At 42.3% G+C, this 17,055-nt stretch overlaps 2 protein-coding genes and 1 non-coding gene across 4 annotated transcripts in view; all 3 read left to right on the top strand.

The window, feature by feature from the left end:
- Nucleotides 1–1,625, top strand: part of ZFP91 (ZFP91 zinc finger protein, atypical E3 ubiquitin ligase) — a 33,087-nt gene extending 31,462 nt beyond the window's left edge. For both annotated transcript variants that reach the window (XM_090260980.1, XM_090260976.1), the window contains exon 11: nt 257–1,625. In XM_090260980.1, coding sequence (XP_090117106.1) covers nt 257–767 — 511 coding nt within the window. In that variant the 3' untranslated portion in view covers nt 768–1,625. The remainder of the gene's footprint in view (nt 1–256) is intronic.
- Nucleotides 1,626–5,487: 3,862 nt separating this feature from the next.
- CNTF (ciliary neurotrophic factor) lies at nt 5,488–7,712 on the top strand. The gene is made up of 2 exons (XM_090260965.1): nt 5,488–5,656; nt 6,850–7,712. Exons 1-2 carry the CDS (start codon nt 5,543–5,545, stop codon nt 7,336–7,338), a joined length of 603 nt encoding a protein of 200 aa, XP_090117091.1. The 5' UTR covers nt 5,488–5,542; the 3' UTR covers nt 7,339–7,712.
- A 3,700-nt stretch (nt 7,713–11,412) lies between these two features.
- On the top strand, nt 11,413–11,533 carry LOC150017748 (small nucleolar RNA SNORA67). Its single transcript, XR_016509488.1, has one exon. It is a non-coding gene; the product is annotated as a small nucleolar RNA SNORA67 (small nucleolar RNA).
- The last annotated feature ends 5,522 nt before the right edge of the window (nt 11,534–17,055 follow it).

The following is a 17,055-nucleotide window of genomic DNA, read 5'->3' as shown; positions in this document are numbered from 1 at the left end:
TTTCAGCTGCCACTGCTCTTTACTTTTACCAGATTAAAGTGGGTATTGTTTAGGGGAGCTACTTAGGGAACTTTTTCTTCCTGTTTCTTCTCTCTTTTAAAGTCAGGTTGGTGTTCCATCTGGTAACTTTTCATAGTCTTTCACAAGAAATATATGTTACTGACTGTTGTCTGTGTATGTGACCTGTAAGTTCTCACCCTGATTCTGAATATGAACTCTTTCTCTAATCAGCCATTTCCTCTTCTACTCTCCTTAGATGCGAGATCTGTGGATTCACTTGTCGACAAAAGGCATCCCTTAATTGGCACATGAAGAAGCATGATGCAGACTCCTTCTACCAGTTCTCTTGCAATATCTGTGGCAAAAAATTTGAGAAAAAGGACAGCGTAGTGGCACACAAAGCAAAAAGCCACCCTGAGGTGCTGATTGCCGAAGCTCTGGCTGCCAATGCAGGCGCCCTCATCACCAGCACAGATATCCTGGGCACTAACCCAGAGTCCCTGACACAACCTGCAGATGGTCAGGGTCTCCCTCTTCTTCCTGAGCCCTTGGGAAACTCCACCTCTGGAGAGTGCCTCCTGCTAGAGGCTGATGGGATGTCAAAGTCATACTGTAGTGGGACGGAACGGGTGAGCCTGATGGCTGATGGGAAGATCTTTGTGGGAAGCGGCAGCAGTGGGAGCACTGAAGGGCTGGTCATGAACTCAGATCTACTCGGTGCTACCACAGAGGTTCTGATTGAAGATTCAGACTCTACTGGACCTTAGAAGGGAAGACTTTAGGCACTGGGACAGCTCAGACTTTGTACTTAAAAGATAAAAAGGACAAAAAATTTTTAAATCATTTAAGATCTAGTAAAATAACTGAAGGGCCTGCTCTTTCCAATGTGGATTACAGTGCGCGCGCACACACACACACACACACCCTCCCTCCCCCTCTTCTCCCTTTCCTGACCCCTTTATAAAATTGATGTTGCCTTCATCAGAAAAGTAGACAAAAGTAAGCTCTTAAAGTGAGGGCTATCCTCATGCTCAATTCCAGCCAGGCAGACTTCCCTGCTCATTAGCAGATCCACTTTTCCAACCTGTAATTCTTATATGCTCCGGATCAGCTTTTAACTCGTAGTAGTATGTACTGCCCTCTAAATCCCTTCTCCTACTTTACTCCTGCCCTATGGTCTGGCTTCTACCCAATGCAGCACACTTATCCTCAAAGTATCATATAATTCTAATCTCTGGAGGCTGGCAGCTTGACTTGGCACTTTAGGGCCCCTAAGCAGGGTGAGCTGTTAAAACAGCACACATCTCTCACCCCCTTCTTCTCCGTTCCTCACTGGGTTTTAGAAAGGAAGGATCTACATGGGGACCACTTTGACCCCAGCACCTCAGTCCTCCTCCCAACACCTCCATATGGTTCTCAGTGGTGCTCACATGCTTGGAAGCAGGCTCCCAGCAGGGAGGAGGCTCCCTCTACATGGTCTCTGACCATAGGACAGGACTGTGTATCAGTGAGACAGAAAAGTCCCAGTCTAATGGCAGAAATTTGCACTTTGAACATGTGTGTTTTTGTGTTGTGGAACCTGAGATTCCTTATTTATTAACGGAAAGTCTGATTTTTTTTTTTTTTCTTTTTGTCTTTGTTGCTATATTTTGTGGGGCTGGGAGAGATTATTCTGACATGGGGTCCTTTCCGTAAGAGGTACTTTTGAAGGTAAGATAGATGTAGGGTCGAAGAAGCACAGCCGCCTCTAAAATCATAGTTCTCCAGTGGCCTTTAAGCTGGTCCTCAGCACTAATGAAATCACTACAGTAGCTTAGCGCTTTTTCAGAAGGCTTTTTAGGGAAGACTGTTAGGTTTATGGTAATTAGTGCTCTGTGAAAATTTAAAGCATTGAGATTTAGGAATTTTGAGGGGATGAGGAAGGTCGTTCAGGGTCTGACTTACAGATAAAAGATTTCTCTTGTGAATTTGTTTTTATTTTGTTCCCATTGTTTTTTTACACATGCTTCCCTATTGGCCCAGCTCTGGCCCCTTGCTTGGTTTTTGTTTTTGCTTTGCTTTATCATTGCTTCATCATTGCTTCATTCCAGCTCCTGATTAGTGAAGGACACTGCCATTAGTGAAGGAGTCGTCTAGGAGTCGTACAGTTTTACGTCAAAGACAGTTTACTCTGTTTTGTTTCCCTTTTAATAACACCTCAGAAGACGAAAGGCTTCAGTAGACAAAATTAATGATAGAATAATAGCTTTGGCTTCCATCTGCAATCTTGGGAATTATCAGGTCCCCTGAGAGAGGGATTTTCGTAGGATGAATTGCTGCTCCTTATCCATGGAAGAGACTGGTATAAGTTAATAACTCCCAGAAGACAACCTACTTTGGCTCCTTTTTAGGGAATTCCGTCCTGTGAACCTCAGAAGCTGGAATTCATGGCTTGCCCTATGCATTGTTTGTCAGAAATGTGCGATGGCTGTTGGAAAGAATGCAGTTCTGCTGAGAACAAAATAAGGAACAGCTTGTTTTTCACAAAAACTAAAACTACAAAGTTTATCAATTTTCTCTGATTTATTTTTTTCCCCCAAGGGAAGGGTAACAAAATGTCATCTCTGAAAGAGGCTTACTCTACACCCACTAGTGTCAGTGGTTGGGATGCCAGGAAACAGGGAGTGCAACACCTACAGTGAGCAGTCTTGAATGCCCTATTGTTTCTTTTCAGAGTTGCAGATTTGCCATCCCTCCAGTGGGGGTAGAAAATTGAATAAGGATAGAAGGGATGTAGAATATGCTTCCCTGCCCACAGTAAGGATTTGGAGTTGACTTGGGTACGTTAATTAGATTTGAAAATAATTCTTGTGACTGGGTGGGTCTGCTACAGAGTTGGCTTCCCACTCCCGTTTTGTAGTTTCACTAGCTAGCATATGTTCCCACATTTACCTTTGTCCCATCTGTTTTATCCTTTGTGTCCATAAATTACAGTTTGGGTAGTTAGTCATCAGGCATTTTAGACACGTACACAAAAAGCAAACTGCGTAAAAAACTATGAGATGGAGGTATGTTCTTCCCTATCACACTCCTCTCCCTGCCAAAGACAGCTAGTTACGTCTGTTATTTCTCCCCTTTTTTTGTCCTCTCCAGAGGTACTTTATGCCTACAATTTGCTTTAATAAGTTATTACAGCAGTTTGCAATAAATTTTCAATATTTTTCACGAACCTGATCTTTTTCCTTTCGAGAAAGGGATGCTAGCATAGGAAAGAGTTGGTGTAAGTAAACTTACTTATTATGGGCCTCCTTCCCTTTTTCCTTCCTGCTCCTCATGCTGTTCACTTCATTGTCCTTCCAAGGAGCTCTTTTAATCTTAAAACTGCATTTCCTACTCTTAATCGAATTCTTTTCCCATTGCATATTCTCCATCTTGAATTGGCAATTCTAGATTCTGAAAAGAGTTGAGATACAAGCATTATTTCTGTGCTTCCCCCTTGTTTGATTGCCCAGGGTTATTTTGCATAATTGAGACTTAATATGCTTCAGAGAGTTTAGGTAAACACTGGCCAGGATTACTGGGAGTAAAAATGTATATATTAAGGTTTGGAAAAGCATCCACATAGAGCACTTGAACCTCCTTTGTACCTATTTGGAGAAAAAAATATAAAGAGTGTATTAAACCTGAGGTTATTACAGTCTGGTTGTTTGAAATACCATTTTTCTCTCCTGTCTTTTTCCCACTTTTCAATGTACTCAAGAAAATTTAAAAATTGTAATGGATCAACTTAAAATATTTTATTTCCTAAAAGCCTTTTGCCTATTGTAATGTGCAGGACCCTTCTCCTTTGATGGGAGAGACAGGTAGTTACCTGAATCTAGGTTGAAAAAAGTTATGTAAAAAGAAATTATAATAAAAGGGATACTCTGCTTTTAAAATTCTTGTTTTCTCTTAATCTAGGTAAGGCATATCCAAAATAAATATGTAAAGAAGGAAAATAAAAGTTGTCTTCATGGAAGCAACTGGTCTTCCTTGGTTGTGCTGAGCTACAGTTGTCCTAGGGTGAAACAATCAGTGCCGCTACATAAGAAAACCAGGTTTTATTGGCAGATCCTGTTGTTTGTTCTTGATTTCCAGTGCTGAGGTGCCATATGATCCTCTGATCAGCTAGCAAAGTACTAACTTAAAGGAAAAAAATAGAACCCTTTTACCTTCTTAAAAGCCCTACTATGACATCCATGCAGGCCTTCTTTCTTTCTCCCTTACATTCCTCCTTTATTGTGTACCTAATGGACATTTGTCCCCGAAAAGGCATGTATTTCAGTTTAGAGACAGTGTCTGATAGGAAATAGTACAAGCTAATTGGTTCATTGGAAGTTGAAACTTGCAAGCTCTACCCAGTCAGCACCATCCTCTAACCTACAGTTAAAATACACTAGAATAGCAACGCTCCAAGTACTTTTAAACTCTTTTTGCCTTTGTTTCAAAGCCCAACTCCTCTTATTTTGTTAAGAAACATGTGGTATGACTGCGATAAGGGAGAAAAAGAAAAGCATGTTGTCACTTGAGTGAGACCGCCTTAGAAATGTTACCAAGGCAGGGCTGGGTGTTTTCCTGTCCTTTGGAAAGGAAAGGCCTTAACAGCACCTTCCTCCCGTAGCTACAAGGAAAGCATTGTGATTGAGATCAGAGATGCTTTCTTGGCTGATTTTTAATCAAATGTAAATTAAACCTAACTAACTACATAGCAAAAGGATGGGAGTAAAAAGAAGCCATAATTTTTTAAAGGATTTTTTCACATCAACCTTGTTTCTTGAACAAAATGTGAACCATCTAGACAAAATTGGGAAGTCCGTGGGAGAAACAGCTGTAGAATCAAAGAGCTATATTTAAATTTTGAGCCTCGTTATTGGGTTTTGTGCACATTATTTTAATTTCTTTAAGCCTCCGTTTCTTTTTATGTAAGATGGAATAATATTTATCTTAGAGAATTATTCTGAAGATCAAATAAAGACTTTAAAGAAAGCGTTGAGCAGTGTCTGGCCCAGTGCAGGTGCTTAATAAATATTTGGCAACTATATCAATAATAAAAATTAATATTCTTGAATACTTTGCCAGGCCAAAAAAGGAAGAAAGAAAATGACAAGGGGAGCACAGGGGAGGGTGATAAAATTAACATTATATGTGTATAAAAAATAGATTACAGTAGGCAGAGGTGTCATGAGGATTAGTGTGGTAGTGACCTCGTTGCTAAGTGCAAAAGCCAAACAATGACACAAAAACAAGTACTCAGGCACTCAGTGGAGAAGAGATACGGAGGCAGACGCTGCAGGGAAAAAAAAAAAATGAGTAAAAGGGGCCTTTGATTCCACAGGCACAAAAAAAATCCACAGCCAGGAATTTGCTGCAACTTCTGAGTCAGGAGGGGTGTGGGGGTGGGTACACCATTCCATTAGTAGAGAATTCCTAGTGGACTTACTCTGAGAGTCCCATTTCTTACTAGGATCAGTGTAGACAGAAACAAACTCAGCTCATTTGTTTGCTGGGACAGTAGAGTTAGGGGATGGCTTTTGCAGACCATTCACCGCTGACCCCTCACCGCCGGGACCTCTGCAGCCGTTCTATCTGGCTAGCAAGGAAGATTCGTTCAGACCTGACTGCTCTTACGGAATCTTACGTAAGTTGCCTGTTTTGCTGTGGTCTATTTTCTCTTCATCTCTTCTGATCCAACTCCTTACTACCATGCTCCAGCCCCATTATTAATTATGAAAGCCCTAATGATACAGTTTTAATGTCGGGCACATATTATTTGACAAGGACCCTTCAGGAAACTCATGAGCTTATTTTTGGGGGGTTTTTTAGGAGACATGTACCTTGAGTAAGAAAATACACATAGGGTGCTAGTAAGGTTGGCTATTTGTCTTGGGGGCTGTTTCTAATTTGGTTGCCTACAATCTGAATTCCACCAGAAAAGATGAAACATGAGCTCTCTAAGTTTGGGTTCTTTATATACATTGTTCTGGATTTTTTAACCATGTAAATGAAATGCAGAGTAAAGCTTATAGGATTGGGAGGGAGCGGTGTAAACGCAACCCATTTCTCCTGGACAGTATTAGCCACCCACTTTTTAATTAAATACAATCAGAAGTGTTTCTGGATCTTAAGTAGGAAGGTCACCTATACTATCAAAAGGATTCCCTGGCAGGTTCACTAAGGACTTGGGAAAGTTCGCCATGGGTTCCAGATTGGTTTTCTGATAGTGGAAGATTCTCATCAGCCTACGGAAGACCTGCTGTGTGAACACTGCAGACCCTGTGGAGAGTACCCGCACGGCCCCACCAATCAGAAATGAGACTCTGAAGTACCAGTTTTTTTTTTAAACTACCTCCCACTGAACTCTGAGGGACTGTCCTCACCACTGAGGGGAATGGGCAGTGGAGGCAAGGATGATTGGGAAAATTCGACAGTGGCTACATCCTAGAGCATCTAGGTGTGACCAGAGTCTTCAAGTATGTTTAAAATACTTAAACCTTCAGTACGATTAAAATTAGGAGGGAATTCGAAATGGGAAGAAGTGATTATCCCAGACCAGTGGTTTTGAACATTGAGAACCTAATGAAAGCTGCACATCCTCCCAAGAAAGAGAAACAGTAGCGAAAGCCGTACGGCTAACATTAGGGACAATAGGGTCTTAATCTAAAGTCCAATCATAGACCCCAAGTAAAGAGTTTCTGTTCTAAAATTTATTTTCTTCATAGTTTGGATCCAATGACCAGGGAGGTAAATGAGATTTTAAATGAGATTCAAGGGTTAAGTGAGAATGCTGGGGCGATTACAGAAGGTGTGATGTTCTTCTGTATCCTTGGCCAGGTCAAGCATCAGGGCCTGAACGAGAACATAGGCCTGGATTCCGTGGACGGGGTGCCAATGGCAAGCACCGATCGGTGGGGTGAGCTGACTGAGGCTGAGCGACTCCAGGAGAACCTCCAAGCTTACCGTACCTTCCATGCTATGCTGGCCAGGCTGTTAGAGGACCAGCGGGCGCATCTTACTCCAGCTGAAGGCGACTTCCATCAAGCAATCCATACGCTTCTACTCCAAGTTGCTGCCTTTGCTTACCAGCTGGAGGAATTAATGGCGCTCCTGGAACACAAGATCCCCCCTAACGAGGCTGAAGGGATGCCCATTATTGTTGGAGATGGCGGTCTCTTTGAAAAGAAGCTGTGGGGCCTAAAGGTACTACAAGAGCTTTCAAAGTGGACGGTGAGGTCCATCCATGACCTTCGAGTCATTTCTTCTCATCAGACTGGGATCTCCGCACATGGGAGCCACTATATTGCAAAGGACAAGAAAATGTAGCAGTTACCCATCTCTTAATGGAATGTATGTAGTTCTCTGAGGCCTCACTTTTCTGTTCTTAAGTTTTTGCAAATAATTTAAGACCACAGGCATTTTCATCAAGAAGGGTTGGAGACAGGGACAAATTGGGGCAGGGGGGTGGGGGGTTGTTAGGGCCATAGGGACTGGTGGCAAGGGCGGCATTGTTCCACCTCAATGCTCTGAGCTTTTCTACCCACTAAGTAACCTTCACAGACATTTAACAGCCTCACAGGATAAATAATTTTTAACCCTAGTTCTGGAAGACTTCTGGGAGGACTATTAACAGGGAATTAAAAATCATGGACTCTATTCAATTCAAACTCTTGGATAATAAAAATAATCACTAACATTGATTGAGAATCTACTGTGTTGAAGCAGTGCGCCAGGGACTTGATGTACATTAAAATCTTCACAGTCCGGCTGTGAGAGGTGGGAGTGGTATTCCCGTTTGGCAGATGAGATAACAGGCTCACAGAAACACCATGACTTGTTCAAGACTGCTCGCCCCAAACTTAAGTTTGAACCCAGACCTTTCTCATTTTAAAGCCTATATGTATACCCTTCACTCTGGAGGCCTGATTATGAACCTGTTGTTGCCCCTCTGCCACAGAGGGCTGGAAAATGGATCCGTGGAGTCTGTCCCTAGCACTGAAGGGGGAAAAAACAAACGACTTTACAGTAGTCCCACTTCCCTGCAGTTCCACTTTCCACCGTTTCAGTTGCTCATGGTCAACCGTAGTATGAAACTAGGACATGAAAATTCCAGAAATAAGCAATTTGTAAGTTAAATTGCTTACCACAAAGTCCCGTTCCATCCCACCCAGGACACGAATTGTTCCTTTGTGCAGCGTCGCCACGCTGTGTACACTACCCACCCACCCACTAGTCACTGAGCCCTCTCCGTTATCGCTGTTTTTTTAAAGTATATTTTATTGATTATATGGTTACAATAGTTCCAATTCAGTTATCACTATTAACATTTATTACAATATATTGTCATAATTGTTTTATTGTTAGTTATTAATCTCTTACTGTTAAGAAAAAACAGGGTTCTATCTGCAGTTTCAGGCATCCTCGGGCGGTCTTGGACCGCACCCCTGTGGATAAAGGGGGACTATTGTACATGTCCTGAAGGGCACAATGTTAGCGTCAAAGGCAATATTTGTTGTTCCTACTTGGCAAAGAAGAGAGCCGTGAAGATCTTAAGATTCTGCTTGTGGAAAAGATTAGGCCCACCAAACTTCTAAACTTAGGAAGCTGGGGGTGGGCGGTAATACGTCGCACTGGAAAGTGTCCACTAATGTTCATGAGTTTGGGGTTGGGCACAGCTCATCCCAGGTTACCACCCATTGTCATCAGCAATGCTGTGATAAAGTCACTGTAACCCAAGCGTTCATGGACAAGGGATGGAATACTGCTCAGGTTAAAAGTCACAGCGCTCCTTCACCACATCCTCCCTGGACTTAGGACAGAGTGAGGCCCACTCTGTTCCCAGTGGGAAAGCCATCAATACTAATACAGTAACGCCTCCGTGCGTCACAACAAAGGGGCAGCGTTCTGCGCTTCATGTTCTTGAGAAACTGTTTGAAAAGCTCCAACCAGTCAATGAGAACATTAACGGAGAAGTTCACTTGCAGTTATGAACTAGTGCAGATGTGAATCCAAAAGATCTCAGGTCTATCATTTCATACCCCCAGTTAATTAAGACTCAAGACCTTGGATTGGGGACCCAAATAATTTTGTTTACTTACTCGAGGCTTTTGTATTCTTAAATGAGCCACGAGTCAGGGCCAGCTCACAGGCTGCATGAGATGGGGTGGGTGACCTAGCTTGTGTCCTTTCCCACATGGGTTCATGTCCAAAACTCCATGGAGTTAATATGAGAAAACTGGGAGAATTAGGGCAACGCGGGAGAAGTAAGGCCCTGCTCTCTAGTATGGAAACAAGCTTGTGTGCATGTAAGCGATCAGTACTAGATTGGAATTACAAGGCACAGGTTGAAACGGGACAGAACTGGAGGAGTGTTTAGGGTGCTCAGAAAGCACTTCTTTCTGGAGGAGGGAGGAGTTGTGTCTTAGTGGTTGGATGAGTAAGAAATCATGAGAAAGAGGAAAGCGATGCCTGGTTAGAAGAAAGGCAATAATACCCTTAGAAAACCAGCGAGTCCTGGAGGTTTGGTTTTATTTCATCTGTAATTTTGGTGTAGGTCTGTAGTTCCCCAGGGAGTGCATAGAGGTTTATTTAATTCAAGTTTTTCTTTCTTCAAATTGTTTTTTTCTGCTGAAGAGCAGTATTTTTAGTTGATAAAGTTCTCCTTATTAATCTGATGTTCTCCAATTTATAGTATTTTACGCTCTCTTGTTTAATGGAGAAACTGACTAAACCTTCTTAATGGGGAATAAAGAACTGATTACGAACTTGCTAAATCTTAAAAGCTGGGACCCCTCTTCAAGTGTTTTGTTTTTACCAATCAGATGTTGCAGCACTCAGAAGCTTCCAGCTCAATGGAGCATGACGTAAGCTCTGCCAGGAGGCACATTTAAAGTGGCAGCGGGTCCAGAAAAAGTACAAGTACTAACCACTGACTGGGAGGAAAGAAGATAGGTCAGTGCCCTCCCAGCACGGGGCTGAGCTGTGAGCATCAGTGTCTTCAAGAAATTTACAATATGCCTCAGAGGAAGACAAAGATAAAGGAAGGGGAGAATGAGTACTTAGCTATAATAATAAAGATATAAACATGCATGGATTTGTATGTGCAGACATTGCATCATGCATATCTAAAATGGATGGAACAGAATGAATGAGGGATTGACGTTAGGCCAGTGCTGTAGGTACATGTATATATACTGGGACTATATATATGTTTAATCATCCACAATTCAAAAGAGGCTTTTGACCTTTAGATTTTAGTATTTGGTTTCTTAAATCTGTATATGGATAAGATCACTGGGGGATCATTTTCATATACATATAAACTATAGGTAAATATGTACAGATAACTATTATATGTGTGTGTGTATAATAAATGCATAAATTTTAATTATTTGCCGCTCTTATTTTGTAAAGAGGATTCCTTCTATCCCACTGTCTCCAGAAACACTCTGTGGGGAAAGAGTTTTTTCCTGAACTTGTCAAGAATTGAATGTGTGAGAGTTGATAAATTCTTGCATTGATTTAAGAGAGCAATTTACAAAAGATTTGCAAATTAGCACCAACTCGAAGGCCAAACATGGAATAAAATTAACTTTCTAAGATAATCAGGTTTGAGGGAAGTGAGAGTTTTAATAAAAATGGAAAATGTTAAGTCATAGCCCAGGCATTGCTGTTATTTCAGGCTGCTGTGGATTAAAGCCCAGTGGATGACTCATTGTGGTGGCCACTGGTCAGACCAGGAGAGGATAACTAAATATTTCAGGGAGACATATCTGAAAAGTTCAGAATGAGTTTTGTGAATCCTCACCTCTTGAAGTAGCTGAGCATGGTGTAGGGGGATGAAGCTTCCATCAGAATGACAAAGGGATTGGTGAAGAGGAAAAGGAGAAAAAAAGAATTTGGTTACCATTTCAGTCGATTTAATGTGTGCTGACATGTATGCGTGCATGCATGTGTGTGGCCAGCAGTGTTTAGGCCAGGACATTAAAAAGAATGGTTTGCCTTCCTGTCTCATCCCACCTCAGCCTGAAGCACCAGACCGAAGAGCAAACCCGCTGAATGTTGGTACGTTCAAAAATATGAAAGGGACAGCAGTTCCCTCCTACAGAGCTCTGAGGCAGCGATGTTCAACCGGTGCGCTGCGAGAACTTTTAAAACATGCAGTACCTATTTAATCAGGGGCACAGACCTCTTTTTCCTTAGATCATCAGATAAAAAAATGACAACAGCGGCACAACAATAACCGTCAGTGTGAATGAATCGAAATTATACCTTTTTTTTTTTTTTGGTCAGACCAGCAAAAATATATTTTGGGGTGCACCATAGAATTTAAGTAATTAGTTTATGTGTGCCATGAAATGAAATTGAAAATTACTGCTGTAAGGTCTACAGATAAAATAAAACCAAGGTGATTCCCTCTTCAAGAAAGTAGCAACTTGGAATAAAATCTGGCATGCCTCAGATGTTCAGGGGAGAAGGTGATGGTGTAATCCCCTCTGCCTTCCACTGGCTGACTACATGTAAATATATACATGTCTTTTGATGAAATGTGTGTAGGGCACAAGATAAGAAAACCCATGTGCATGTGATTCTTACTTGGATCCGTCTCTCTTGTGCAGATAGGAAGTAAAAGATGCAAGAATGGCTCACAGTAAAGAGCTCACCTGCGCAAGACCGTGAGTTCTTTCTTTTATTTCTGTATCTTTGGATGAACAAGAGGAATTTCAAGTGATTTCAACACCGGCTGAAATGTAATCCTCCCATTCCAGGACACGCTCAATCGGGCGTGCTGGGTAAATCTCCGTGAGGCCAGACCCCTGGGAAAATCCACCAGGCCAGTCAGCCTAGAGACGGAAGATTGCCTGCCTCTTGGCGCCCATCAGCTGGCTTGCCGCTGGGGAAGATTTTCTCTTCTATGGTTTAATGTCAAGTATTTGAACTCCGGTCTAGCCTTTGAAAGACAGAAGAACCCTGACTAGTTCATTTCTGGTCCATTTGAGGGTAGAAACTAATTTTTGGAAAATCACATAGGGTAGAATATGAAAAATTGCTGAAAGATGCTGTATTTTTAGCCACATGTTTAAGGTAGTATGAAACAGAATACTGCACTCACTTAGGTCAGGCATCTCTGTACTATTTTGTTATTTAATCCTCTGAGATATGATCTCTCTCTCACAAATGGAAAGGGGAATGTGCGTTAACTTGCCCAAGTCGTTCCCCCTCTAGTGCTGGAGTATGAGTTCTGGCTCCACGGGTGACTGCACCCCACTGCCATGGGACACCAAATAATTGAGATCATCTACTGAAATTCACTTTTGGGGTGGGGGTGAGCAGGTGATAAAATCAGAACAGGCTGGTACCAAATCTTCCTCTGTGGCAAACCCTGTTCGGTTTCCAAACTTTGGAACAAATCCCTTTTTCTGAGGAGAGAGTTCTGTAAGTATCTCAGAGAAACGCCAGCTGCTTCCCAGGATCCATCTGGTCACAGCCTGAACTTTGTCCTTCTGCGTCTGTGGCCCTCCAGCCGCTAGAGACGGACCCAGTCTCACACACAACCTCGAGGAATCATCCACCTCTCCGGAGAGCTGAGACTCAGGCTGTTCACTACGCGCAGAACATGGCCTGCATGGGAGGCGGGTCAGACAAGATCTGGAAAAGCCTGGCAGGCTCTACAGAGAGCCAAGGGGACACGCAGACCGAGGCACCACCCAGGGTGTGTGGAAGCCTATATTTGGGCATAGCGCTACCCTGCCATATCGCAGCACCCTATTAATGCAGGAAGGAGCTCAAACTCCATTTATTTCAATCCCATAATTCAACACAGCACGAGGGAGCCAGAAAGCTTCAGCAAATTGCCCCAGTGTCCCAGCTGGAAAACAGAAGGAGAACTACAGCTTAGTCGGCGACATTCCCTCTCCCCTGGACCTCCCTGCTTCTCCTTTAGACCAGCTTCATCTTGGGAAACATCGAGTATCTCTGTTTATGTTCTTTTAGCTCTTCATCCAGTGCTCTCTAGCACCCTTACTTCCAATCGGCCTTTGGGAGCTCTGGGAAGAGCAACTTACATAACCAAAGCTTCGCTTTAATCAAGATGCTAAAATTATTAACATTATGAAGGTTGAGGATGAGGAAAGACATCGTCTTGTTCTGACTAACCTGGAAACTTCCACTTTTTGAACTGTTCAGTCCTATAGATAACCCTCTGAATACTCCCTAAAAGACTCATGTATCCAGACTGCCAGACATCTGACTGATAACCATCTTGAACCAACCCTGGGGCTGAGAATGCAGGACTGATTATTCTCAAGAAGGTCCTTTTTTTTTTTTTTTTTTGCTGCCCTGGCTGCTGTGGCTCAGTGGATTGAGTGTTGGCCTGCGAGCCAAGTGTCACTGGTTCGATTCCCAGTCAGGGCACATGCCTAGGTTGCACGGCAGGTCCCCAGTTGGGGGCACAAGTGAGAGGCAACCACACAGTGATGTTTCTCTCCCTCTCTCCTTTCCCTTCTCTCTAAAAATAAACAAATAAATTAAAAAAAAAAAAAAGAAAAGGCCCTTTTTACTATAAGAACCCTTAACATTTTCTTTCTTCCTGAGAAAACTTATGGGTTTTTGCCTACCTGGTTCCAAGTTTGCACACTGTAAAGACCCTTGAATAAACCTTTATCACTTGTTTCTAGCCAAAGCCACCGAACTCGATTCTCAAGTTCTTTTGGCATACGTGGTGTCAGGGTCGTGGAATCTGAAGAACACTGCCCTTTCGCTCTGGTGCTGCCACCGGGTCCCAGCAAGGTAACGGCTTGACTTGCTCCAGGATTCCAGCGGTGAGTTCTCTTGGTTCCGAGCCGCCCGCCTTCAGTTGAGGTTCACAGCTTTAATTCTTGGGTCCTCTGCTACCAGTTTTTGTAACGGGGTGCCCTCTTTCTAAGTCTGTGGAGAGACAACCCCATGCTACAGTGCCAGATGGATTTATAGACCACCCTCTGCTAAATATTTGCCTTGATTGACTTTGATAAGAAGGACAATTTGGAATTAGAGTGGCCACTCTGGATATCTTTTGAGATTCTGAAATTAATATATTTGCATGCACTATCAAAACATGCTTCTCATGTAAATGGCCCCTAAAAATTCAAGTGTTCAAAGATAACCTCCCTTCAAGAAACAAATTAGAAACTATGTAAAGCAAATTCTGAACTAAACAAAAAGATATCTAAGCTCACTTCTTCCTCTGAAACTCCCTCAGTCAATTAGTAACGGGATTTCATAGTGGAGGACACAGCCATAAATCCTAGCAACCTGTTTTCCAGGTCCACCCCAGCCCTCTTCCTCAAACTAACAAGCTTGCAGATGAACAAACTAGCTGGGCTTTTGGTCGACACCTCTTCTGTATTTTTTGCCCAGCTATGACACCTTTGAGGCAAATTTATCTTTAACATGGGATCTTCCACCCTCTAAAAAGCCCCATAAGCTCCTTAGGAACTCTAGCCAGTTATATATACAAACTTTAGTTCCTTCTCTTCTTCCTTTTTAATAAAATAGACCGACTTAGCCAAAATAATTTAAAATTCTAACAGCCATGCCCTGGTTGGTGTGACTCAGTGGATGAGTGCCGGCCTGCAAACTGAAAGGTCACCAGTTCGATTCCCGGTCAGGGCACAGGCCTGGGTTGTAGGCCAGGTCCCCAGTTGGGGGTGTGCGAGAGGCACCTAACTGATCAATGTTTCTCATCCTCTCTTTCTCCCTCCATTCCCCTTGCTCTGAAAATAAATAAAATCTTTAAAAATTTTAACAGCCATTAAGGAAAAACTCTGTTTAAAGTCCACCCCTGGAACTGGCCCTTAAGAGAGGGAATTCTAAATCACAGGGATGATGGAATGCATTCTTTGATTTGCAGAAGCTTCTAAAAGACAAAATAACTTTAAAAAACAGCTCTAGCCCTGGCTGGTGTGGCTCAGTGGATTGAGTGCAGGCCTGCGAACCAAAGGGTCACCAGTTTGATTCCCAGTCAGGGCACATGCCTGGGTTGCGGGCCAGGTCCCTGGTTGTGGGTGCACAAGAGGCAACCACACAGTGATGTTTCTCTCCTTGTCTTTCTCCCTTCCTTTCCCTCTCTCTATAAAAATAAATAAATAAATAAATAGATATTTTTTTTTTAAAAAGGCAAGAAAATACAATCTGAAGCTACCTGATATAAGGCAAGTAGAACACCAGGATAAGAAAGGTAGATTAGAAGTCACACTGGAAAAAACAAAACAAAACCCAGCTCTAAAAGAACCCTAAAAGAAATTTTCATCATTTGAACAAGTCATTAAAAGCAAGAATCTCCTGTAATAAGCTAACAAAAAAAGTGAAGATATAAAAGGTACCTAAAACAAAAGACTGTAATTGGTTATTTATCTTTTCTCTCCAGGGACAGCTACTACCTGTGCCCTAAGGGCTTGGCTTGACTTTTTGCCTGCCTGGTGGTGTTGAACACTAGACACCAAGAATTGCCATGGAGAATTGTTGGCTATTTATTGATGAATAACATCACTGAGGAGAATGGGACGCTAATGCTCGAAGCCGGAACTCCCCGCTGGTACGTAGTTATAGATTATATAGAGCAAAAGCACAAGACATCGTGGGTTAGAGGGTTTGGGGTTGCTAGGAGCTGATTGGTCGGAGGTGAAGTAAGGGCAGTGAATCTTCAAGTCTTGAGGACAGTTCTAAGGCGTGTTTCAGGGTCCCTCTATTGGGAAGTAGGCAGGGGGTCATCCCAGCCTAGGGATCAGGAAATGAAACATAACTTAGGTCCAGATGTTATCTCTAGCCTGCCAGAAGTCCGGATCCTGGGACCATTAGTCAGGTTGCTGATTAACAGGGGAAAGGCTAGATCTCTTCCGGGTATAGACACAGAGAGGAGACGCGTTCTAGAGCTAGAATTTAGGGCTAAATTTAATCAAAGTCATAAGGACCCCTGGTTTCACTGGAATGGGCAGGCTGTGAGTTCTTTCTTTTGGCTATCAGAGGAAATGACTCTGGAAAATAATAACCTATCCATTCTCTCGAGTCCATGTAATTATTTAACACTGCCAGAAATATTTACTGTTTATCCCACATAAAATCTGACAAGATATTTGAAAGGATTTGGTAACTTTTTGATCAGAAATCTGGCATGACTAGAAGTTAAAAATTCAAAGTCTGGTAGAAAAATTATAAAGCTTCCTTAAAATTAAAATAAAACTATGTATCCAAAGGGAAAGAAGTAAATTAAGATTTGGTTGGATGGGTAGATCAATGCATGATGTCACTTTTTCACAACCCAGTTCTTTGGAGGAAAATGGAGCAGTTGTCTTTGTCTTACCAATCTTTGCAAAACCAGAAATGCAGCTCTAGGAGTAGTTGGAAGCCACCTATTTTTACCATCCTCAATTCCTTAGGTTAAGGAAAAAAACTAAGTTTTGTTTTGCTTTATTTTTGTTTTTGTTTTTTAGCATTAACTGCTGTTTGGCTCCAAGGCTCCTTGCCAAGGTCAAATCCAAAACTTAATTACCTTTCCCACACATATTAATTTAAAAATGCCTAGACATCTGAATGAATAGAACTTATTCCAATTGTTATAAATGAGTGGGTTTGGGCCTTGTTGTATCAGTCTCATGGCTGAAATTTTAATGACACTGCCAGGACTCTGTTTGCAGCTGGCAGTATGTTCATGTGTGTGATGTGTGTGTGTGGTATTTTCTAAATCATGAAGGTATTGCTAATTTGTAAAAGAGCTCTGTTTAATTGGCTCAAAGGAATTAAGTACTTATATAAGAAATTCTCAAAAAATATAATAGACTACCCAAAATGCTTTTCAGAATTAGTCTTGCTGGTGGAAATCATGTTCTCTCACAGAATCGCAAGTAAACCAGTCAAGGAACCCACATATGGGAGATTGTGGCATGGTCAGATTTATTTTGACTGGAAATAGAAGGCTGCCCCCAGGTTTCCAATGTCCCATCTCCATCTGTCCTGCCACGGAAAAAATACAATTTTGTCTTCATCAGGACCAGAAATAGGGCCAAT

This window comes from Furipterus horrens, unplaced genomic scaffold (assembly GCF_987537825.1).
Source record: "Furipterus horrens unplaced genomic scaffold, mFurHor1.1.pri manual_scaffold_2, whole genome shotgun sequence".
In the NCBI taxonomy this organism is placed as follows: Eukaryota; Metazoa; Chordata; class Mammalia; order Chiroptera; family Furipteridae; genus Furipterus; species Furipterus horrens.
The sequence above is the reverse complement of the archived record's forward strand: the minus strand, read 5'-3'. Positions and strand labels throughout refer to the sequence as shown.